Genomic DNA, 25,266 nt, shown 5'->3' on the forward strand with positions numbered 1-25,266 from the left:
TATTGTTGTTTGATATTGTTGTTTAATAATGTTGTTTAATATTGTTGTTTGATATTGTTTTGATATTGCTGTTTGATATTGTTGTTTAATATTGTTGTTTGATATTGTTGTTTAACATTGTTGTTTAATATTGTTGTTTAACATTGTTGTTTAATATTGTTGTTTGATATTGTTGTTTAATATTGTTGTTTGATATTGTTGTTTAACATTGTTGTTTAATATTGTTGTTTAATATTGTTGTTTAATATTGTTGTTTAATATTGTTGTTTGATATTGTTGTTTAACATTGTTGTTTAATATTGTTGTTTGATATTGTTGTTTAACATTGTTGTTTAACATTGTTGTTTGATATTGTTGTTTAATATTGTTGTTTAATATTGTTGTTTGATATTGTTGTTTAATAATGTTGTTTGATATTGTTGTTTAACATTGTTGTTTAACATTGTTGTTTGATATTGTTGTTTAACATTGTTGTTTAACATTGTTGTTTGATATTGTTGTTTGATATTGTTGTTTAATATTGTTGTTTGATATTGTTGTTTGATATTGTTGTTTAACATTGTTGTTTGATATTGTTGTTTAATATTGTTGTTTAATATTGTTGTTTGATATTGTTGTTTAACATTGTTGTTTAATAATGTTGTTTGATATTGTTGTTTAACATTGTTGTTTGATATTGTTGTTTAACATTGTTGTTTAACATTGTTGTTTGATATTGTTGTTTGATATTGTTGTTTGATATTGTTGTTTAATATTGTTGTTTGATATTGTTGTTTAACATTGTTGTTTGATATTGTTGTTTGATATTGTTGTTTGATATTGTTGTTTAATATTGTTGTTTGATATTGTTGTTTAACATTGTTGTTTAATATTGTTGTTTGATATTGTTGTTTAACATTGTTGTTTAATATTGTTGTTTGATATTGTTGTTTAATATTGTTGTTTGATATTGTTTTGATATTGCTGTTTAATATTATTGTTTAATATTGTTGTTTAATATTGTTGTTTAATATTGTTGTTTGATATTGTTGTTTGATATTGTTGTTTAACATTGTTGTTTAACATTGTTGTTTAATATTGTTGTTTGATATTGTTGTTTGATATTGTTGTTTAACATTATTGTTTAATATTGTTGTTTGATATTGTTGTTTGATATTGTTGTTTAATATTGTTGTTTGATATTGTTGTTTAACATTGTTGTTTGATATTGTTGTTTGATATTGTTGTTTGATATTGTTGTTTAATATTGTTGTTTGATATTGTTGTTTAACATTGTTGTTTAATATTGTTGTTTGATATTGTTGTTTAACATTGTTGTTTAATATTGTTGTTTGATATTGTTGTTTAATATTGTTGTTTGATATTGTTTTGATATTGTTGTTTAATATTGTTGTTTAACATTGTTGTTTAATATTGTTGTTTGATATTGTTGTTTAACATTGTTGTTTAATATTGTTGTTTGATATTGTTGTTTAATATTGTTGTTTGATATTGTTTTGATATTGCTGTTTAATATTATTGTTTAATATTGTTGTTTAATATTGTTGTTTGATATTGTTGTTTGATATTGTTGTTTAACATTGTTGTTTAACATTGTTGTTTAATATTGTTGTTTGATATTGTTGTTTGATATTGTTGTTTAACATTATTGTTTAATATTGTTGTTTGATATTGTTGTTTAATATTGTTGTTTAATATTGTTGTTTAATAATGTTGTTTGATATTGTTGTTTGATATTGTTGTTTAATATTGTTGTTTAACATTGTTGTTTAATATTGTTGTTTGATATTGTTGTTTGATATTGTTGTTTAATATTGTTGTTTAATATTGTTGTTTAACATTATTGTTTAATATTGTTGTTTGGGTTGTGAGTTTAATATAAAGCGAGCCGTATGTGAAGTCTTGAGTCTTGTCTTAATAACGTTTGTGATCCGTCAGCTCAGTGAAAGTTGTAACTTCAGGAATGTGACAATGACACACTGATGACACGTTGATGACACGTTGATGACACGCTGATGACACGCTGATGACACGTTGATGACACGTTGATGACACGCTGATTACACGCTGATGACATGTTGATGACACGTTGATGACACGCTGATGACACGTTGATGACACGCTGATGACACGTTGATGACACGCTTATGACACGTTGATGACACGCTGATGGCACGCTGATGACACGTTGATGACACGTTGATGACACGCTGACGACACGTTGACGACACGCTGATGACACGCTGACGACACGTTGATGACACGCTGACGACACGCTGATGACACGCTGACGACACGCTGATGACACGATGACACGCTGATGACACGTTGATGACACGTTGATGTCACGCTGATGACACGCTGATGACACGTTGATGACACGTTGATGACACGATGACACGATGATGACACGGTGACACGATGACACGATGATGACACGCTGATGACACGCTGACGACACGTTGACGACACGTTGATGACACGCTGATGACACGCTGATGACACGCTCACGACACGTTGATGACACGCTGACGACACGTTGATGACACGCTGATGACACGCTGATGACACGTTGATGACACGTTGATGTCACGCTGATGACACGCTGATGACACGTTGATGACACGTTGATGACACGTTGATGACACGATGACATGATGATGACACGTTGGTGACACGATGACACGATGATGACACGTTGATGACACGTTGATGACACGCTGATGACACGTTGATGACACGTTGATGACACGTTGATGACACGTTGATGACACGCTGATGACACGATGATGACACGTTGATGACACGTTGATGACACGCTGATGATACGCTGATGACACTGTGTGTGTGTGTGTGTGTGTGTGTGTGTGTGTGTGTGTGTGTGTGTGTCAGACTGAGTCTCCAGTGTCCTCCAGGATGAGAATCCCCAGATGACCCAGGAGAATAATTCTTGTGTTCACTGCAACAACAACAACATTTTCAGAAATCCCCTGTGTGTGATACCACCGATGGCCACCAGGGGCTGGTTTAAAACGAGCCCGGCCGACAGCCTCCTTTCCTTCGGGTCAACGTAATCTCAGTCAGTGTTGTTATGCAGTGATATGATGAGGGATATTTTGATGTCTTTTGTCAGCAGCTCAGACGGTTTATTTCCCCCCCGTCAGTTTTCTGTTCATCAGATTACTTTAATCCAATAAAATGTTCAGTTCACTGATTATGACTTGTTGTTATGACAGACCATGAAGAGATTCTAATATCTATTTTTTTAAATAAGTAAATGTTTATTTATTTTGTTGGTTGAAACCGCTTTTAATGCAATTCGTCAAAATCGTGTTTTTATAATATGATTCCCAATGTCTTTTTAAAAAATAGTTTGTTTTACTTAGGTAGTAAATATTGAAGTGATGTAGTAGTTCATGTTATTTATAAACACAGATAAAACATACATTAATATATGTTTTTAGAATAATGATGTCAGAAACCTTGTTTTTCACAGTTTAAATCAAAAGTTCAAAACAAGTTGAGTGTTTGTTCTTCGCTGATATTCAGATATTCAGCTGCAGGAAGAAAACCAGACGGACGTTTCCTGAAGACTCAACTCTGAAGAAACACACAGGACGCAACAAACACAATGAAACAGAGAAAACACACACACACACACACACACACACACGCACACACACACACACACACACACACACACACACACACACAGAAGGGAGTGACATCTTGCTGTTTGTGGCTCCAGCAGCTTTTAAAGTTCAGGTTCCTCCGTTTTCTTCCGTTTTCTTCCGTTTTCTTCCGTTTTCTTCCGTTTTCTCCCGTTTTCCTCCCGTGAGCCTCTGCAGCTGATTTATGACTGAATGTTCTGTGTCAGAAAAAAATGGGAAAAATTTGATCCACAAAAATTCTAAATGACCTTTTATAAACTTGTTGGACTTTCATAGAAAACAGGAGAAAAAGTATCTGGTTGAAACTTCAGCCTCTGAATGGAAGCTGATGGAAAGTTAATCATGAAATAAATAAATAAAAATCATCACGAGTTTCCACCTCGTTCATCCTGATCGCAGCAACAACAAACAGCGTTTGAAGCGACGCTGCTGATGTCAAATTATTTGTTTACATTTATATTTTTTCATGTACAAATTGCAAAACATGAAAAAAACCAAAAAAAACATGGAAAGGTCGAAAACGAAAGTTTATTAATGAGAGAAAATGATCCACAAAACGCATCTTGATTCTAAACGGTTTTCTGGATCTTTGCGGTATTAAAGCAAATAAAAAATAATAAAGAAAAATGTAAATATCAGCTCAATGATTGGCTGTTAAAACTTCCAACTAAAACTGATTAAATGTTGAAATCATAAAATAGTAAATCACTTTTGTTCTTTTTGAGCCCAAATTATGAGATATTAAGAACTAATTCTGTTTCTATCTGGTATTTTTGATGATGATTACGCAGATGATGTGTTCATTGTTGTGATGTAAAATACTAACAAACAACAACAATTACAACACAAATATAATTGCAAAAAAACAATAAATATTTGTTTTAGTAAGTCAATAATATTTTTGTATTATTTTGATTTACTGTCGCATCCTTACAGACGAGCTGGTCGGTTCTCACTTCTTCTAAAGTCTATCGTTGTTGTTTGTTTTATTGGCAGAAATAATTTTCATAAACAACATAAACATATTGATCTGTAAACATCACAATTACAAACTGTGTTCTCGCAGGTCTCGTTTGTTGGAGCATTGTTTGTTTTTTATTGTTTATTTCTAAGTAATTAACAAAAAGAAATATCAGACAAGATCACGATATCTTCCATCTCAGTCATTCAGATTAATAATTGATGGTTTTGTTTATCATCTTACGATCATTATTTCCTGAACCTGAAGTTGAACAGATTCAAAGAATTCAAACAGTCAAAACCACAAACGTTCATTAAATTGATAAGAAACTGATCAAGATTTACTTTGGAGAAGAATTTGTCTTCGTCAGATGTTGAAGTCTTGCAGATTATCTACAGACGGACATGTGTGAGGGGGGGTCGGTGCCTCGGGCCGTCGGGGGTCAAAGGTCGAACCAGAGAAATCAGAGTCCAAGAGAAAATGTGGTTTGTGTGTTTAAGGCGTTTTCGTGCTGCTCGGCGTGGAGGCAGCAGGTCGTGGGAAGAAGACGCCGCTGCTCGATGCTGATTAGTGAATATTTGGCTTTTGGATTTAACGGATAATTCAGATATTTCAGATCCCAAAAAAACTTTGTCAAGAGAGAAAAAAAACAAAAAGGTCATTTTTTTACAGCTTCCTGTTGATTTTCCATCGTGTCTGTTATCTTCAGTGATTATTTATATTATATACACATATGTTACGTTCCTTCCTGGTACACTTATGGTTCGGAATGATTTCCTCTTTTTATTTATCATTATGTCTTCATTGAAATATTAATAAATGTTTTAACAAAACTAAATATAATTTCTGCCCATCACTGAGATTTAATTTAGTTGTTTGATTCTCAAAAGTTACGAAGAACTAACTAAGGCATGCTGGGAAATACTAATACGGCCACGAAGCCGTAAACACTCAGAGAATGAACACCGAAATACCGAAGAGTCTCTGAACTTAGAAAATAAACTCCTTGTTTACCAGCAGGATTATTTCTCCTCCAGAAATCCGTCTTCAGAAACACTCGAAGCAGCTTCACGTGTCAAATAGTTGTAATTTGATTCTTCTGCACAGACAACAGGAGGATTTCTTCTTCTGAGACGGATTCTGTGTTGAGATTTTCTGAATCTGAATTGAGGATAAAAATGTTTGTTGAGCAGATTGTAAAGAACCGTCGAGGAAAAACGCAGAAATGAAACAGACTCGACCTAAAAGACGGTTTGAGGAAATGAAGCCCCCCCGCTGAGCTGATTTAGAAAGCTCAGCGCCCCTGTGATTGGCTGTCGCCTCGACAACAGGTTATTGTTGTTGTGCTGCCAACAGCATGTTGCACATTTCTAACCGACCTGGAAACAGACGGCCGCTGACATCACCTGAAACCGGCCGACCTCGCCACGTTTCTCTCTGCTGAGTCAACCGAAGGATGGATATCAATTTAACAAACAATAACTGCACCGACTCAGAAGAGAAACTCAACACCTTTTATTCCTGTTTTATTCACCTGCTGTTCGTTACTCCGCCTGAGAGAACAGGGTGAACCTCCCAATGGGCCTCTATTGACCTCCTCTATTGACCTCCACTACTGACCTCCTCTATTCACCTCCTCTATTGACCTCCACTATTGACCTCATCTATTGACCTCCTCTATTGACCTCCACTATTGACCTCCTCTATTGACCTCTTCTATTGACCTCCACTATTGACCTCCTCTATTGACCTCCTCTATTGACCTCCTGTATTGACCTCCTCTATTGACCTCCACTATTGACCTCATCTATTGACCTCCTCTATTGACCTCCACTATTGACCTCCTCTATTGACCTCCACTATTGACTTCCTCTATTCACCTCCTCTATTGACCTCCTCTATTGACCTCCACTATTGACCTCCTCTATTGACCTCCACTATTGACCTCCTGTATTGACCTCCTCTATTGACCTCCACTATTGACCTCCTCTATTGACCTCCTCTATTGACCTCCTCTATTGACCTCCACTATTGACCTCCTCTATTGACCTCCTCTATTGACCTCCTCTATTGACCTCCACTATTGACCTCCTGTATTGACCTCCTCTATTGACCTCCACTATTGACCTCCTCTATTGACCTCCTGTATTGACCTCCTCTATTGACCTCCACTATTGACCTCATCTATTGACCTCCTCTATTGACCTCCTCTATTGTCCTCCTCTATTGTCCTCCTCTATTGACCTCCACTATTGACCTCCTCTATTGACCTCCACTATTGACCTCCTCTATTGTCCTCCTCTATTGACCTCCACTGTATATTATTTGATTTTAAAGTGCATATCTGGTGTTATTCTTTGTTTTTTTGTATTAAAGTCATGAGACCATGAAACCATCTAACTTTCCTATTCTTTGGTTTCCAGACTGAACTTCGTTATTTTAATCAAACTAACGGGAGGAATTAGATTCCACATTTGATGCTCTCTGAACGTAATTTCATTGTGATTAAATTCCTTTCAACTGAACTCTGTTTAAAACTTCAGTCATTTTTAGGAGGAAAATCGAAGTTCCTGAATTATTCACTTAAAGAAATAATACAACACGTGTTTCATCTCTGAAACCCGAAGACGACCGAAGGAAAGATTCTGGTTCATCCTGAACGAAACGCTTCGTGGACGTATTTCTTTCTTTAAGGTTTAAATGTTCCACGAGCTCCATCGCCATGGTTACCTCAGTGACAGGAACGAACAGCTGTTTAAATCTTTTTAGGATGGTTGAAGCAGACGAGCTTCTTTCTGTGTTCTTCCAATAACAGATTGTTTGATGTGTTAAATCCATTATCGTCCATTATCCATGTTTTCTTCTTTTGTAATGATCATTTCTCGGGTTTTAAGGTTTCTGTAGTTTATAAAACAGCAGAGTGAAATGAATCACTGCTTGAGATATGTTGAATTGGAGCATATTAATATCAATGATCTGATCTGCAATCTGATTACAGTTAAACCTTTTAGTCAGCTGTGTGGTTGCTGTTGTCTAAAAATACTCTTTATCAAATATTAGGATTAAAATGACTTTTTCTTGAATTGTTTTTGTAGTCTGTTGAAGGTTGTAAATGCTGGATGTGATACCGGTCCTGGCAGAGAGAGAGAGGGAGGCCGTCTCTCCACCACCGTGAGAGAAAGATGCAGCAGCTCGTGTCTTCGTGTCTTTTTCTTTTTTCGTCTCTTCACTCCGAACTTTCCCACATTAAACACTTGGACCATAAAAGGACACAAAGATCCGCGACCCGCTCCTGAATCCGCAGCTCAACCCGAGGAGGAGCTCCACAGGCGGGCAGGAGGCTGCCAGAGTGTCCGGAGACCCCGAACCGAGCCGAGCCGAGCGGACCCGAACCACCACACCACCACCTGCTGCTGCTGCGGCTCCGCGCGAGGCTGCGCTGCGGGGTTCCACCGCAGGTTCCACCGCAGGTTCCACCGCAGCGACGCTTCGTCACTTCTGCTTTTTTTTTTAACGGATTTTCAAACGTTAAAAAAAAAATCTGCGGAGTTTCAGACTGAAGAGAAAAAACGGACAAAAAAAAAAAATAAAATAAAATAAAAAAGGCCCATTAGCGTCAGTTTCTGCGCCAGAATCACTCAGTAAAGAGTAAAAGACTAAAAGTGGTCTTTTTTTTTTTTTTTTTTAAATAATTATAATTAATTTTCTGTTAAAAACTTCCGTGAAGAAACGTGTTTAACGTGCTGCTCACCATGAGTCGGTGGACTAACGGCTCCTCCGTGGATCTTTACACCGACACGCAGCCGCCGGACTCCAACTCCTCCAACCGCAGCGACGCAGCCGCCCCGCTGGACCTGCGCCGGGCGGTGCCGGTGGGCATGGTGCTGGCCTTCTTCATCATGTTCGCCATCGTCGGGAACATCCTGGTCATCCTGTCGGTGGTTTGTAACCGACACCTCCGGATCCCCACCAACTACTTCATCATCAACCTCGCCATCGCCGACCTGCTGCTGAGCACCACCGTGCTGCCGGTGTCCGCCACCCTGGAGGTCAGTGGTCGATTATTGATCGGTTATTGGTTGTTTAAAGAGAGGAGGAAGTCATGGGGGGAAAAAGGAGGGAAGCAACTTAAAGAAAGAACGGTTGAAGGTGTTGAAACAATTATTTAATTCAAAAAATATATTTAATCAATTAAAAAAAAAGGTTTAAGTTTCTCATGAGTCAGATTTTCATCTTTTTTCTTTCCTTTTATATGACCATGAACGGAACAATATTTTATCCTGGTGGTCACAAAAAGAGTTATATAAAAAAATGTAAACATAATAATAATTTATTAATTTGAAGATCAAAAGAGACAAAATGTAGGAAGGGACAAGTACAAGAGGAAGGAAGGAGAAAAGGGAAAGTAACGATGTTACCGTCCAGGTCATTTAGCCCGTGGACACAGTGGGCAGGGGAAGGTCGCGGGTTCGATCCCGGGCCTGGGCCTTTCTCCTGGTGCCTGCGTGGGTTCTGCCTGTTACTCCGGCCTCCTCCCACCATCTGGAAACATGCATCTCAGGTTAATTGGTGATCTGTCCTTCGTCCTAAAGGTGAGCTGTGATAGGTGACCTTGTTCTGGATAAAGTGGCTATAAATACCGGATGGAACCAGATTTCTGCAACGCGCTCGTTTCCCGGCCAGAGAACATCGTCAGTCAAGTTGACCTTTTTTTGTCGTTTTAATCCTGTTGAACATTCATGTGAAATTTAGTTATAATTCTGGAGTTTTAAGTCCATGAACGTGTGTCGTGAGCTCACGGTGACCTTTGACCTTTGACTTCCTAAATATTATCAGTTCATCCTCGAGTCCGTCTGAATGTTTCTGTCAAATTTGAAGAACTTCCGCTCGAGGTGTTTTTTTGGGGGGATGTCGGGTTCACAGGAATAAAACCACAAAAAGAATAAAAACCGATGGAAGTCAAGAAAATGAAAAATCTTTGCATAAATAAGTTTAAAGTAATTAGATTTTGATCTGTGACCTGTTGAATCTATTTAAAGAAGCAGAATCGGTCCTTTAACACGATGTCACGCTGCAGCCGACAGGTAGAAGTGACGCAGTAAAAGCAGGTTTCTCAGGAGGAAGTTGACTCCGCCCCTCACCTGTGCAGGTGTTGGACTACTGGGTGTTCGGGCGGATCTTCTGCGACATCTGGGCGGCGGTGGACGTGCTGTGCTGCACGGCGTCCATCATGTCTCTGTGCGTCATCTCCATCGACCGCTACATCGGCGTCCGCTGCCCGCTGCAGTACCCGATGATCGTCACCGAGAAGCGGGCGCTGCTCGCCATGCTGGGCATCTGGATCCTCGCCATCGTCATCTCCATCGGCCCCCTGCTGGGCTGGAAGCAGCCGCCCTCGCACGTATGGGAGAAATTACCCAGCATGCACCACAGTACCAAAACCTCATGTTACTGCGCTCATGTATGCACACATATCATCCACTGAAATATTCAAACTCATCCTGCTGCGAATCAGCTTTAAGTTCAGTGATGAGTCGTCACAAATGATTTTGCTCAACCGAAAGCATTCAAATCTTAATTTATTATTATTTATTTAGTAGGCTATGTAACATCAGCTGTAAAAGTTAGTTTGCTAACATTTTATTTTTGGATATTTTTATTATCATTTGTTTTTGGATATTTTCTGAACAGTAATATTTTAGAGATTTTATTTATATTTTTTGTTATAGTTTTTTGACTATATTAGTCGATTTTTATCTATTTTAATTATATATTTTGTTACCAGTAATATTTCAGACATTTATTGCTCATTTCATGCAGACTTTTTTGGAAATTTTCCAAAAAAATCCTACTTTGTTTTTTTTATCCCACCAATCAGAAGATCAGAAGTAAATCTTTGATGATGATGGTGGTGATGATGGTGGTGGTAATGATGATGATGGTGGTGATGATGGTGATGGTGGTGGTGATGGTGATGGTGGTGGTAATGATGATGATGGTGGTGATGATGGTGATGGTGGTGGTGATGGTGATGGTGGTGGTGATGATGATGATGATGGTGGTGGTGATGATGGTGGTGATGATGATGATGGTGGTGGTGATGATGGTGATGATGGTGATGATGATGGTGGTGGTGGTGATGATGGTGATGATGGTGGTGGTGATGATGATGGTGGTAATGATGATGATGGTGGTGATGATGGTGATGGTGGTGGTGATGATGATGATGATGGTGGTGGTGATGATGGTGGTGATGATGATGATGGTGGTGGTGATGATGGTGATGATGGTGATGATGATGGTGGTGGTGGTGGTGGTGATGATGGTGATGATGATGATGGTGGTGGTGATGATGGTGATGATGGTGATGATGATGGTGGTGGTGGTGATGATGGTGATGATGGTGGTGGTGATGATGATGGTGGTGGTGGTGATGATGGTGGTGATGATGATGATGATGGTGGTGGTGATGATGGTGGTGATGATGATGATGGTGGTGGTGATGATGGTGATGATGGTGATGATGATGGTGGTGGTGGTGATGATGGTGATGATGGTGGTGGTGGTGATGATGGTGGTGATGATGGTGGTGGTGGTGATGGTGATGATGGTGATGATGATGGTGGTGGTGATGATGGTGATGATGGTGATGATGGTGGTGGTGATGATGATGGTGGTGGTGATGGTGGTGGTGATGATGGTGATGATGATGATGATGGTGATGATGATGATGGTGGTGGTGATGGTGGTGGTGATGGTGATGGTGATGATGATGAAGGTGGTGATGATGATGGTGATGATGATGATGGTGGTGATGATGATGATGGTGATGGTGATGATGATGAAGGTGGTGATGATGATGGTGATGATGATGATGGTGGTGATGATGATGATGGTGATGATGATGATGGTGGTGATGATGGTGATGATGATGATGATGGTGGTGTGGTGGTGATGATGATGATGGTGATGGTGATGATGATGGTGGTGGTGATGGTGATGGTGATGGTGATGATGATGATGGTGGTGATGATGATGATGGTGATTTATTTATATTTTTTGTTATAGTTTTTTGACTATATTAGTCGATTTTTATCTATTTTAATTATATATTTTGTTACCAGTAATATTTCAGACATTTATTGCTCATTTCATGCAGACTTTTTTGGAAATTTTCCAAAAAAAATCCTACTTTGTTTTTTTTATCCCACCAATCAGAAGATCAGAAGTAAATCTTTGATGATGATGGTGGTGATGATGGTGGTGGTAATGATGATGATGGTGGTGATGATGGTGATGATGATGATGATGATGATGGTGATGATGGTGGTGGTGGTGATGGTGGTGATGATGGTGATGATGATGATGATGATGATGATGGTGATGATGATGGTGGTGGTGATGGTGATGATGTTATTGATCAGCTGGTTGCCGTCCTCCTCCTCCAGGACGACACGGTGTGCCTGATCACCGAGGAGCCCTTCTACGCCCTCTTCTCCTCCCTCGGCTCCTTCTACATCCCGACCGCCGTCATCCTGGCGATGTACTGCCGGGTCTACGTCGTGGCCAAACGCACCACCAAGAACCTGGAGGCCGGCATGATGAAGGAGCGGTCGGAGAACTCCAACGAGCTCACGATGAGGATCCACCGGCGGAACCAGCCGAGCGCCGACCCGGGCGGAGCCTCCAAACCCGGCGCCAGCGCGCTGTCACTCAAACTGCAGAAGTTCTCCCGGGAGAAGAAGGCGGCGAAGACGCTGGGCGTGGTGGTCGGCATGTTCATCCTCTGCTGGCTGCCCTTCTTCATGGCTCTGCCCATCGGTAAGTTCCTCCACGGCTGTAACGGACTCAGTTTATCATCTTCATCAGAAAAATCCTTTCTCTGAGAGAACTGCTGATCCAGCAGGAAAATACATCTTTGATAAAAGTCCGGCCCTGAAGACACCTTTGTGGTAATATCTGCTCATAATCATAGCGCCCCCTGCTGGCAACAGAAAATGACATCTGCTTCGTGGAGCTGGTTGATCACATGACATCAGACCGGGTCAGAATAGCCTTCAGACATTGATGATGACATATTGAGAAGCCCATGCTTTTTGGTGAAAGGGAGTTTCCATGGCGATGCAGCAAAGTTTGATGTTTCGCCGTGTAACAGGAAGTTGATGTTTAAGGTCAAAGGTTGCTCCAAACCTCACGAAGCTTTGCACATTCGTCAGGCGTGTTAAGCTCCGCCTCCACGTCCACCGCCGACCCGCTGGACCCGACGGCAGCATGCGACGGCCGGCTTTAATTGGAGTTATTCCTGGAGTCGAAACTCAGAAACTGACCAGAAGAACTCAATTTTAGTTTCTTTCTGAATATTTTTGCTTCCATCTAAAAAACAAGTTGATGAAAGACGTGAAGTGAAACAAGCAGAAGACCGTTCGCTGTAATTCAATTTAAACCAAAATAAAGTTTCTTCTCCATGTTTTGTTTTTTTTCTCTGGATTTTGGCTTCACGCTGTCGAAAAGGAATCAAAGCTCCTGATTTCCTAAAAAGGGTCCAGGAAAGGTTGCCGTGGCGACTGAAGTCGGCTCTAACCCTTGAACAGGAGCCGTCCAAACACCGATTCATCTGCAACATCCAGCAGAAACCTTTTAACGGAGATTACATCGTCCAAACGGAGAGCTACCCACAATCCCGCTGGCTTTGTGTGACCTCTGACCACGGCAGATTTCATAAGCGAGAGACTGAAGCGGTTTAATATCTGATCCTTTGATGCTCAGAGAAACCGTCTGAGATCAGCAGGTTGAACGTGTCCTTCAGACCGAAGCCGCCGAACTTCAAATTCAGCGTTTTCCTCTTCGGAGTCAGAGCGTGAATTTTAAACGTTCACTTTGTCGTCCAACACTTGCAGAGATAGAAACTCTGGAAGTCGGAGCAGGAAATCAGACGAGAGCTTCTCAGTGTTTTCAGGAAAGCTGCGTATCAACTCCTGCAGTCGTTCTTCTTCACGCTCTGAATCTGACATTCACAAGGAGGTCAACGCTCGTCGTGGTTTCACCGGAGGCCGTTTAGAAAAATGGACGTTGAGTCTTCAGATGCGAAAACTAAAACCAATTCAGCTGTAAAGTGAAATACCACTGAGGGCCACTAGGGGCTGGCTCCAGTAGACTCCCATTCAAAAAGTGTCAGCGGTCATAAAATTCATAAAATATAAAGCCTACAAAGGCTTTTCTTTTCCAGAAGTCCTTCTGGAATCTCAGACAGGACGAACATTTCTGACAATAATTCAAAAAGTGAGTTCAAAGTTTATTGTGGACGAACGTCAGCGATGACGAGTCACAACCTGACTGGTTGTTTTAAAGCTTCTTCACGAGTCTCTTCTACATCAAGTTCAACAACAAACTCTTTCTTTCCCACGTTGAAACCCTCCGACTGAAAGACTGTTGATAAGAACCAACATGTATTTTACTGTAATATCTGCGTTTGCGTTCTGCCGAGTCATGATCTGCACTGCGTCATCAGTAAATCAGCCGAGAGGACGGAGGGAAGGTGGCGGCTTTCTGCTCGGCTGCTTTGATTTCTTAAACTGGATCAAAGACGTCGGGAGAGTCTGCAGCTTGATTTAAGAGCGACGGACTTCTGCTTCAGGTTTCTGTGAACATGTGAATGAAGCTGCAGCTGTTCCTGTAAACACGAGTTTAATCTGCTGCTCCAATAACACCTAAAATCCACAATTCTCAACACCAATTTTGAAAAAAAACCCTGATAAATAAAAACAGAAACAGCCTGAACTGTTCTCACCGAGCAAGAGAACATGAGGAGCCTTCAAGTAATAAAAAGACATCGATGATACAGAAAATAAAAAATACTGAAGCCAGAACAACCAGAAAATAATCAACTTTTCTAATCTACACTCCTGCGAAGCACCGCTGCCTAAAATATGAACGGCAGCAATTATAGTTGTTTTCAATTAGATACAAAAAAATGAAGAGAAGTTTCTGGTTTTAACTGCGTGCATCCTGCTCACAGCTCAGTGATGAAGGTTTTATATTGTTTTACTGAAGGCAGTGAATTTGTAAATGATGGAACTATTTACTAATTATATAATCTGACATTTTGCATTGATGGCATGACAAGATGTAGAAAACACAAAACATTGAAGAACATTTCAGTGTCAGCGTTTGTTGGCGGGATTAAATACAAACACCGAAGAAGAAGAGTGAGTGGAGCGTCTAAACGTCCTCCATGTTGAAATGCGCTGCCGGCTTCATTTACATGAAGGCTGTGGCAGAAACCCAAAACTCTTATTAAATGGAAACCAAAATAGCTTCTTCACCAAACTTGGAGATACGTGGTTTTCAACAGGACAGAAAGCGTCGTGGGCAGGTGTCACATGTTTTTGGTGTTTTTTCCACAGCGGACATCAGGTTTAAATTTCTTCATATATAGTCAGAGACAGCAGCCTGAGGCGCAGGATGGCCTTACAAGTCCACGTTCAGGGAGAAATAATCCTCCGGCTCAGGAGGCTGCCTTATCCCAAGAACATCTCAAACCTGATCCTTAGAAATCCTCCGAAATCCTCCGACATACAGCAGGTCAGCGACTCATCAGCAGGTCAGCGCCTCATCAGCAGGTCAGCGCCTCATCAGCAGGTCAGCGACTCATCAGCAGGTCAGCGCCTCATCAGCAGGTCAGCGACTCATCAGCAGGTCAGCGACTCATCAGCAGGTCAGCGACTCATCAGCAGGTCAGCGACTCGGAGACTCGGGAATGAAAAGACGCGTCACACTGATTCACCGTTTAGAGGCAGGAACCATCTCTGTGGGAAAATCATAGAAATCAGAATAATATGTTCATAGTTTCATGTCACGGATGAATCCAGAACACCAGCTTCTTCTGCAGCCAGCAGGTGGCGCCACGCTGCATCGGTTTTACAGTCCTGCTGATCATTTTCCAAACCACCCGTCAGATTATTGATTGATTGGTCGTCTTCCTCTCCAGACTGAGGAGAGGTTATGCTTGTTGTCTGCTGATCTCTCTTCTGGTCTCCAGGTTCCTTCAGCAGCAGCCTGCGTCCTCCTGAAACCTTCTTCAAAGTCATCTTCTGGTTGGGATACTTCAACAGCTGCCTGAACCCCATCATCTACCCCTGCTACAGCCGGGAGTTCAAACAGGTACCAACTGTATGAAGCCTCAGAGGCTCCATGATTACCCCCCTCCTCCTCCTCTCCTCCTCCTCTCCCCCCCTCCCCCGTTGACCTCCTGGTTTGGTGTCCTCAGGCCTTCATCCGGATCCTCCGGTGCCGCTGGAAGAAGAAGCGTCCGGGCTGGCAGGCTCACTACAACAACCGCTCCCACCCCAGCTCCAACAGCTCCTCCTTCCACAACGGCAGCCAGCAGACGCTGTCCTCCGTCACCCCCAGCCCTCACGCCGTCACCTCCAGACTCCGCCCCCCGCCCTCCTCCTCCTCCTCCTCCTCCGACCGAAACCACCTCCCCGGATCGGCGGGGAAGGGACGGTTGAGCCCGCAGTCTCCGCTCGCTAAGGATGCTGGGACGGCGGGGGGGGCAGGAAGAGGGGCGTCTGTGAACGGTGAAAGTGAAGAGTAGACGGGACGCCGTGGTCGCTCTGACCTGCAGGACACTGACACGCCCCCTCTCCCCCCCCCCCATCCCTCCATACCTGCCGCTAATGGAGGAGATTTAAAAAAACAACACTGACCGACGCACAACACGCTTCGTCCACTCAGGTGTGATGACTGTACCTGAGGAGTCGTTACGGCTCCTCCTCCTCAGCAGCTCACCTGTGGAACATGGCGGCTCGTCTCACCTGCTGTCGACCGTGGAAACACATCACAACATCCTCCAGGTGGAAAACAGACATTTTAACCCTTTTTTATGGTTCCTAACAGATCAGCGCATAACGAAGGTTTTAATGTGAAACTGATCAACCGCACAAAACCACCAAAACAAGGACGTCAATCTGAAATCGGTAAATCAGTCACATCTTTTTATTTCTTTCCTGCTCAAGATAAAAATTGAAGAAGTCTCCCGGCAGTCATTGATCTGAACAGGACTTTTATTATGAAAGCACCCCTCACTCATTCTATTAAGACTGTTATTGTGTAAGTCTGACCACAGCGATCATGACTTTTATTGTGAAAATCTGCCCTCAGTAATTGGAGTAGGATTATTTTATTTTGAAAGTCACCTGCAGTAATCATAGAAAGGCTGTCATCATGAACATTTGCCCTTTATACTCCTTTTGGGAAAGTCTGACAACAATGATCCTAATGAGACTTTTATTGTGAAAGTCTGACACCAGCGATCTTAGGAAGACTTTTATTTTGAAATTCTGCCATTGGTGTTGGCAGCAGCACTGTAATTAAAAGAGTCTTTTCTCTCAGCGATCATAATACGACTCTTATTGTGAAAGTGTGACCTCAGTGATTATAACACGACTCTTATTTTGGAAATCTGACCTGAATGATTATGAGACTCTTATTGTGAAAGTGTGACATTAGTGATCATATTTAGACTCTTATTGTGTAAAAACTGCCGTTGTTTCGTTTTCTTACCCCCCGAGCACCGCCTGGTGGATGTCAGAGGAACTGCAGCTGCTGGTTGGCATGTACCGGTTTCATTTCTCTTCATCTCCTTCACACAGAATCATAAACATCACCGGTTTAGGATTCACACGTCAGGTGTGTGCGTGTTACGCTGTAGCTTCATTCGTGGATTTATTTAAAGTGTCACGTTGATGTTGCTGTTGGAAGAGCGAGGCTAACAGTTTCCCTCTGCTTCCAGTCTTTGTGCTAAGCTAGGCTAAACCTGTCCTGGACCCGTCTGTGCTGAGAGATGAAACTGAAGATTGAAGATGTCACTTGTTTCTTTCAATAAAAGACTGAATGGGTTTGAAGTGTTGTAAAGTACAAATGATAATTTAAGTAAATGAATTAAAACACTTTCTGCTTCGTCAGCGCTCTTGAATGTTTTGATCTCGACTTAAAGACATTCAACAGAACAACATTAAATCATTTTCTCGGATGTTCATCCAGAATAATACAAATATACATAAATAAATACATTAATACTTTTATGGTTCAGAAGCAGCCTGACAATCTTCCTCTTTTGAGATGTTCTTCAGTCTCAGTAGTCCACGTCCATGACACACTGCTGCTTTAATCAGATCTGCAACTCATCATTTTACTATCAATTCATCTGCTGCTTACTTTCTCACTGAATTCATTAATCATATCGTTCATGAAATTAATTTACTGTCATGAACACAAGGAGCAAAACTGAGTTTTTCTGCATTAAAAAAGACAATAAAAAAAACAACCACTCTTAAAATTATGTAATTGTTTTTGAGAAGTCAAAATGCACAATAAATCAGTAAAAGTGATTTTATGTTCATTATATGTGGATGATTTGGATCATCAGGTGTGTTTTACATTCTCTTAGTCTGTGGACAAACAAAAATACAACAGATATATTATGCCAAGAATCAATAAAACAAATACTCACGGATGAATGGTTTCCAAGGCAACGGATGAATGGTTTCCAAGGCAACGGATGAATGGTTTCCAAGGCAACAACATAGATGATAAACTGCAGCAGGAGAATCAGTCAGCTGTTGAAAACAAGATCGTGATCAAAGATCTCGAAGGCACCACTTCTACAAAAGGGACGAAATAACACGCAGCGTGGAAACAACACGGAGACACGGAGACACGGAGACACGGAGACCCGGAGACACGGAGACCCGGAGACACGGTGCCGCCGTGTTCCTGTTTGAAGTCATGTTGACCGGGTCGTTCACAACAGGTTTTTATAATGAAAACGTGAAATAGGTTTTTGAAAGCCAAAGTTCCCGGATGTGCCGGTCTTCCGGCAGGACGCGTCAGAGGGGGCGGGGCCGACAGAGCAGCGCGCTCAGTCTTCTTTTACGTCCGCCGACACGCTTCATATTCTCGAGCCGCCGACGGACCTCAGTCAGCAGGTCGAGAGGACATCATGAGCGGAAGAGGAAAAGGAGGCAAAGGACTCGGGAAAGGAGGCGCCAAGCGGCACCGGAAGGTCCTCCGGGACAACATCCAGGGCATCACCAAGCCCGCCATCCGCCGTCTGGCCCGCCGCGGCGGCGTGAAGCGGATCTCCGGTCTGATCTACGAGGAGACCCGCGGGGTGCTGAAGGTGTTCCTGGAGAACGTGATCCGGGACGCCGTCACCTACACCGAGCACGCCAAGAGGAAGACGGTGACCGCCATGGACGTGGTTTATGCTCTGAAGAGGCAGGGCCGCACCCTGTACGGGTTCGGAGGGTAACCTCCCGGTCCACCTCCTCCCGGTCCACCGGAACCACAACGGCTCTTTTCAGAGCCAACTACTCCTCCTGGAAGAGCTCAGTCCTGACAACAGTTCAACTAGTATTATAGATCTATCTCGATATAGATCTATAATCTATATCGAGATAGATCTATAGTATGATAGATCTATCATAGTCATAGTGACAGTCACATAGTCATACTATAATAGATCTATATTGATAGATCTATAGATCTATCAATAGAGTAGATTATTATATTAATATAGTAGATCTATAATACTATAGTATAGATCTACAAGACTGCCATCACACTGATGGTGAAATATTGAATGAAATACAAAACCTCAGCCAATCACATTCTCATATTCTGTATGATGTAACACATTTATACATATTGATGTCTATTTGAAGCGTTTATACCATTTAATTATTCAATATGCTCTCCAGGTAATTTTAAAACATCTCAACACACGTGACTAACTCCATAAATCACCAGTCTGATGGAGCCGTTGGTTATAAACTCATTATAATGGATGTAACATGTTATTGAAACTTACTGCCAATAAATGTTTGAGTTTTGAATTTGCCTTACAGATAATCTTATAGACAAACAGGTGCCTCAGAGGTCATGAGTAATAAAGTTGTAATAATACAAAATGAATAAAAAAAAATGGATATGATCAGCCTCCGTGTTCTCCGGAGACACCGACGTTAACATCAACATTAGTCCGTCATACAGAAGTCATATTTTGTGTGTCCACATTTTTTTAAGCCAAAATAGAAACCCTGCAGAGATGAAGGAGTGACGAGGAAAAATGAATAATTCAGATGACGAGGACGTTTATTCCAGATAAAAACATGTTTCTCCCCGTCGGGACTCGAACCGAAACCGTCCTCCATCCTGAGGAGGCGGGGCCACGGAGGAGCATGACGTCACCAGAGAACCCATACAGCTCTGCAGTCTGCTATCTGATATGTTGTCCAAAATATAGTAAAGTCCTACTATAGTAAGTCTTCATGTGACATCACGTCCTTCACACGTCCTTCACACGTCCTTCAGGTCTCCATGACAACCAGTCACACTTCTGAAGATTATGATCAAAGCAACATTTCCTGTGTGCATCTTAATAATAAAGATTTGTTTAATTCACAGACAAAGAAAAGAGACAACAAAGATGATGGTCAGAAATCAGGAGAATCACCAACATCCACCATGAAACCATGAACGTTTAAAGTTATTAATCATATTAAATCAAACCTCCTGATTATCGATCCCAATCACCAAATACAAACTACAATCAGACATTGAAGCCTGAAGACGTTTAAAGTTTCAACAAAGACACTTAATGTAAAAATAATGTTTTTAACAACAACAAAGAATACAAATAAAATATCTACTGCAGAGACAGTATTCAGTGCTGTTGTATTATTTCTCTTTTGTCCATTAATAACTTTAAACTTTACACTGATTAGATAAGAATAAATAAAAAACCTAATAATAAATGCTGTGGCTTCTTTGTTTGTTTTTTAGAAAATTGATTTATTGACATTTATAAAAAGCTTTTTCCAGGAACATTGTTGAGCAGGATGCAGTCAACGGTGAACCATGAAGTAAACGGTATAATATATACAATATATAATATATAATATATACATATACACATATGCAATATATAATATTGTATATATAGTGTATATATATCTATGATATCAGAACATGAATGTTATAACATCTCTTGTCTGCTGTGGGTTCACAGATTTCTCCTCGTGAGAAGCATCCTGTCATCATCTCAGAATTACTGATTATTATTATTATTATTATTATTATTATTATTATTATTATTATTATTGGTCGTCGTTATTAAACCGTGTTTTGCCGGTGAATGACAGCAGCATCACCGGCACCGTCGGTGTGTTTACACCGACCGGAAACTTCACTTATTAAACGTCAACAAATCCCATCACCGGGACTCTTTCACGTCTGTCCGGTGCCTGAAAGTCTCCGCTAACCGGATCAGCACCGACACCGTTCATAAAAAACGCTTTTAGCTGTTTTAAAAGACGAAATGTGAAGAAAAGTCGATCCGAGCGGCTCAAAGTGACCGTGGATCCGGGAGGTTTGGAGCCTACCGGGAGGAACCGGCGGAGTCCCGGGAGTCAAACCCGAGCTCAGACCGGAGGGGAACCGGTTTCCGTCCCGCTGCCGTAACACTCGTGTTTTAAAGCAGTGACTTTGTGAGCAATTTCCGTCCAAAACGTGGAGGAGAAAACACAAGTGTGACCGCGTTACCGGCGGCGGAGCGGCGGGGGCAGGTTGCCTCTCCACGGTTCTCATGTGCTCGTGATAAGTCCCGCCTCCTCCTCGAGCCCGGACACCGACCCCCGACCCACCGACCCCGACACCGACCCCCCGACCCCGACACCGACCCCCCGACCCCGACACCGACCCTCGAGCCCGGACACCGACCCCCGACCCCCCGACCCCGACACCGACCCCGACACCGACCCTCGAGCCCGGACACCGACCCACCGACCCCGACACCGACCCCCGACCCCGACCCACCGACACCCGACCCCGACCCACCGACCCCGACACCGACCCTCGAGCCCGGACACCGACCCCCCGACCCACTGACCCCGACACCGACCCCCGACCCCCGACCCACCGACCCCGACACCGACCCCCGACCCCCGACCCACCGACCCCCGACCCACCGACACCGACCCACCGACATGGCAGAGGAACCTCCAGCAGCAGCTCCGGCCAAAGCTCCGGCTAAAGCCGCCAAGAAGAAGGCCGCTCCTCGGCGCAAGAAGGACGGACCGAGCCTGTCCAAGCTCATCGTGGCCGCCGTGGCGGAGTCCAAAGACCGCAGAGGAACCTCCATCTCCGCGGTGAAGAAGATCCTCGCGACCAAAGGCGTCGATGTGCCCAAAGCCAACAAGCGCATCAACGCCGCCGTCTCCAAGCTGGTCGCCAACGGGACCCTGACCCAGGTGAAGGGAACCGGCGCCTCCGGGTCCTTCAAGATCACCAAAGAGCCCAAAGCCGCCGCCGCCGCCGCCCCGGCCAAGAAGGTGGTGAAAAAGAAGGCGCCCGTCAAGGCTAAGAAGCCGGTCGCCAAGAAGACCATCGCGGCCAAGAAACCTGCAGCCAAGAAAGCAGCAGTGAAGAAGTCCCCGAAGAAGACGGCGGCCAAGAAACCCGCGAAAAAGGCCGTGAAGAAGAGTCCGAAGAAGGCGGCGGCTCCCAAGAAGGTGAAGCCGGCGAAGAAGACCCGGAAGTAGACCCCGCACACCTGACCCCGCACACCTGACCCCGCACACCGTGCATCAACGGCTCTTTTCAGAGCCACCACTTTCCACTGAAGACCTTCCTCATGTTATATTAACATTAATATTAATTTATTCTGACATACCTGAATAATAATTACTTTATTGACAACATCCCGGACATGAATCAGATTTAGAAAAAGATGGTTTTATTTAATTATGCATCTTAAAACCAAACGTGTTGAACAGACACCACTGATGATGATGTTAACAGATGTTCTCCAGATGTGCTGCTTTCCTACAACATCCTCCAGAATCTCAACCATCGTGTTGAACCGGAGGTTCTGCAGGTTCAGACTAATGAGGTCCAATCATAACGGAATAAAACACTTTAAATCTTTTTCTTTCCAGCTGACAGCTCCTGTCAGTTTAAATGTGTCACATCAATCATTACAAACATGAAAAAATGAAACTTATTAGAAACTACAGTCGAAAAGTTACTTTCTGTGGCGCTTGTTTGGAAATTTCAAATATCTCTTCCTCCAATAGCGGAGCAGCTGCAGGGCACGTGAGGCTGCTCTGGACCAATCAGCGCGGAGCTCCCTCCGGCTGCTCCTTATAAAGCCGCTCTCTCCGCTCAGACTTCATTCTCTGACAGAAGCTGAAGATGGCCCGAACCAAGCAGACCGCCCGGAAGTCCACCGGAGGCAAAGCTCCCAGGAAGCAGCTGGCCACCAAGGCCGCCCGTAAGAGCGCCCCGGCCACCGGAGGAGTGAAGAAGCCTCACCGTTACAGGCCCGGTACCGTGGCTCTGAGGGAGATCCGCCGGTACCAGAAGTCCACCGAGCTGCTGATCCGGAAGCTGCCCTTCCAGCGCCTCGTCAGGGAGATCGCTCAGGACTTCAAGACCGACCTGCGCTTCCAGAGCTCCGCCGTCATGGCGCTGCAGGAGGCCAGCGAGGCCTACCTGGTCGGCCTGTTCGAGGACACCAACCTGTGCGCGATCCACGCCAAGAGGGTCACCATCATGCCCAAAGACATCCAGCTGGCCCGCCGCATCCGCGGAGAGAGGGCTTGAACTGTCCCGGGACCAGCGAGCACCAACACAACGGCTCTTTTAAGAGCCACACATCCTCATGGAGAGCTTCCTCCAATATAACGGCTCATTATGTTCTTAATAAGGAAAACTAGAAATATATACATATATTTATATAGATAGATGTGTATGTATATATATTTATATAAATAAAGTTCTGCTCTTTGCAGACATTGTTAACCTGGACGGGTTCATTTAGTTTTAGGTCTTTTTTTAATTCAAACATAAAAGACTTCAGTCACTTCACCAAAAACATCCGTTTGTTTCTTCACTATAGATTTTGAAGTCACTGCCTCGTTCAGACTTCATTCTCAGTCTGACTCACAAGATACATTTAAAATAAGGACGTGTAATTTTCAGATTATAATAAATATATTGATATTTTTGCAGATTGTCAAAACTTTAGATGTTGGGAAAGTATTCAGTATCTCGGGACTATTTCCTCGTTGTGATCCGAGCGGCCGCTCAGGGCGGTGACCTCGTGGAGCGCATGCGCTGACTTCGGATAAAATAGCCAATCAGAAGTGAGAAACTGCACAGTGCATTTGCATGAAGCGCATTCAAATAAAGAGTCGACACGGCTGGAGTTCATCCGTTTTCAGCAGAAACTAACAACACAGACATGCCTGATCCAGTCAAAGCACCCAAGAAGGGCTCCAAGAAAGCCGCGTCGAAGGTTACCAAGACCGGCAAGAAGAGGAGGAGGACCCGGAGGGAGAGTTACGCCATCTACGTGTACAAGGTGCTGAAGCAGGTGCACCCGGACACCGGCATCTCCTCCAAGGCCATGAGCATCATGAACTCCTTCGTCAGCGACATCTTCGAGCGCATCGCCGCGGAGGCCTCCCGCCTGACTCAGTACAACAAGCGCTCCACCATCACCTCCCGGGAGGTGCAGACCGCCGTGCGCCTCCTGCTGCCCGGGGAGCTGGCCAAGCACGCCGTGTCCGAGGGCACCAAGGCCGTCACCAAGCACACGAGCTCCAAGTAAAACCTCCCGAGGACAACAACGGTCCTTTTCAGGACCACACACCGACTCTAACAGCTGATCTCCTGTCTGATAAAAGATATTTCTACAGATTAATCTGTATCGGTATGACTGATTGAAATAATTCTGTAAAATGATCAAATCCCCGTTACACACGTTTTTAGATTAGAATGTTAATTTTCTGTCGTTTTTAATGAAAACTAATTTTCTCTTTATCTTAAATAGTAAAAGCAGCGAGATAATTTATCATATAACCTTGAACTGAAGAACACTGAAAGGTCATGAATATCAAACCATGATCTTTAATGAAGATGGTGATTTCTATAAATATAAACTCATATGGGATGGACTCTGGGTCAGACGGGTGATAAAACGTTCCTCTAGGTGGCGCTGTTTCCACCTGTTATGTACTGCTCACTACACAGTAGAATAAACATTCAGTAAATGTTTATTTCATGTTGTGTTTCTTTAAGTGTTAATTTCTCATCGTCTGATAAATAAATTGTTATAGAGCAGTGTCACTGTAAAATAACAGGCTTTTGGGTCATTTTTGGTCAAATTATGTTTTAATAAAGAATCAATATACAAAAATAACACCAAAAAAAAATCAGTATTTAACTTTGAATAACAATCATTGTAATAATAATTCTACAAAAACAATCATGTTAAGTACAAAATAATATAAACAAAGACAACAGGATTGGTAAAACAGAAGTTTGCACATACTAATAATATTTTGTGAAGCGACTCCTTCCTGGTGAGGTCCTACACGGTTCCCAGAGGGTGAATGCAGCGTATCCTTCGGCTCTGCTCTCCCAAACATACTTCCACGTCTTCTTCGCGTTCTTTCCAAGTCGTCATCCTCATTCTTCACAGGTGGATCCACTGGTCTTTCACCTAGACACTTGATGAGGTCCTGGAAGCTTCACACTACCAGCGATCTACCTTTCCATTGTCCACAA

The 25,266-nt window shown here is 42.8% G+C and overlaps 6 protein-coding genes across 7 annotated transcripts in view; 5 read left to right on the forward strand and 1 right to left on the reverse strand.

Moving 5' to 3' along the window:
- Positions 1-25,266, reverse strand: part of LOC138196045 (stromal interaction molecule 1-like) — a 99,884-nt gene that overhangs the window by 66,507 nt on the left and 8,111 nt on the right. The window lies entirely within an intron of this gene.
- LOC138196041 (alpha-1A adrenergic receptor-like) lies at positions 8,183-17,950 on the forward strand. 2 transcript variants are annotated; one of them, XM_069145711.1, is made up of 5 exons: positions 8,183-8,681; positions 9,782-10,033; positions 12,081-12,453; positions 15,671-15,792; positions 15,899-17,950. In XM_069145711.1, the coding sequence occupies exons 1-5, from the start codon at positions 8,385-8,387 to the stop codon at positions 16,226-16,228; spliced, it is 1,374 nt and encodes a 457-aa protein (XP_069001812.1). In that variant the 5' UTR covers positions 8,183-8,384; the 3' UTR covers positions 16,229-17,950. The 2 variants fall into 2 exon arrangements, with proteins under 2 accessions (XP_069001812.1, XP_069001813.1); XM_069145712.1 differs by lacking the exon at positions 9,782-10,033.
- On the forward strand, positions 18,244-20,323 carry LOC138196044 (histone H4). The gene has a single exon (XM_069145715.1). It carries the CDS (start codon positions 18,635-18,637, stop codon positions 18,944-18,946), a length of 312 nt encoding a protein of 103 aa, XP_069001816.1. The 5' UTR covers positions 18,244-18,634; the 3' UTR covers positions 18,947-20,323.
- LOC138195978 (histone H1-like) lies at positions 21,681-22,235 on the forward strand. Its single transcript, XM_069145634.1, has one exon. It carries the CDS (start codon positions 21,681-21,683, stop codon positions 22,233-22,235), a length of 555 nt encoding a protein of 184 aa, XP_069001735.1.
- Positions 22,887-23,424, forward strand: LOC138196042 (histone H3). The gene has a single exon (XM_069145713.1). The coding sequence runs from the start codon at positions 22,888-22,890 to the stop codon at positions 23,296-23,298; it is 411 nt and encodes a 136-aa protein (XP_069001814.1). The 5' UTR covers position 22,887; the 3' UTR covers positions 23,299-23,424.
- LOC138196043 (histone H2B 1/2-like) lies at positions 23,511-24,840 on the forward strand. The gene has a single exon (XM_069145714.1). It carries the CDS (start codon positions 23,939-23,941, stop codon positions 24,305-24,307), a length of 369 nt encoding a protein of 122 aa, XP_069001815.1. The 5' UTR covers positions 23,511-23,938; the 3' UTR covers positions 24,308-24,840.

Source organism: Embiotoca jacksoni, unplaced genomic scaffold (assembly GCF_022577435.1).
Source record: "Embiotoca jacksoni isolate LCO1_2020_lvr unplaced genomic scaffold, fEmbJac1.0.p SCAF_13, whole genome shotgun sequence".
NCBI lineage: Eukaryota > Metazoa > Chordata > Actinopteri > Embiotocidae > Embiotoca > Embiotoca jacksoni.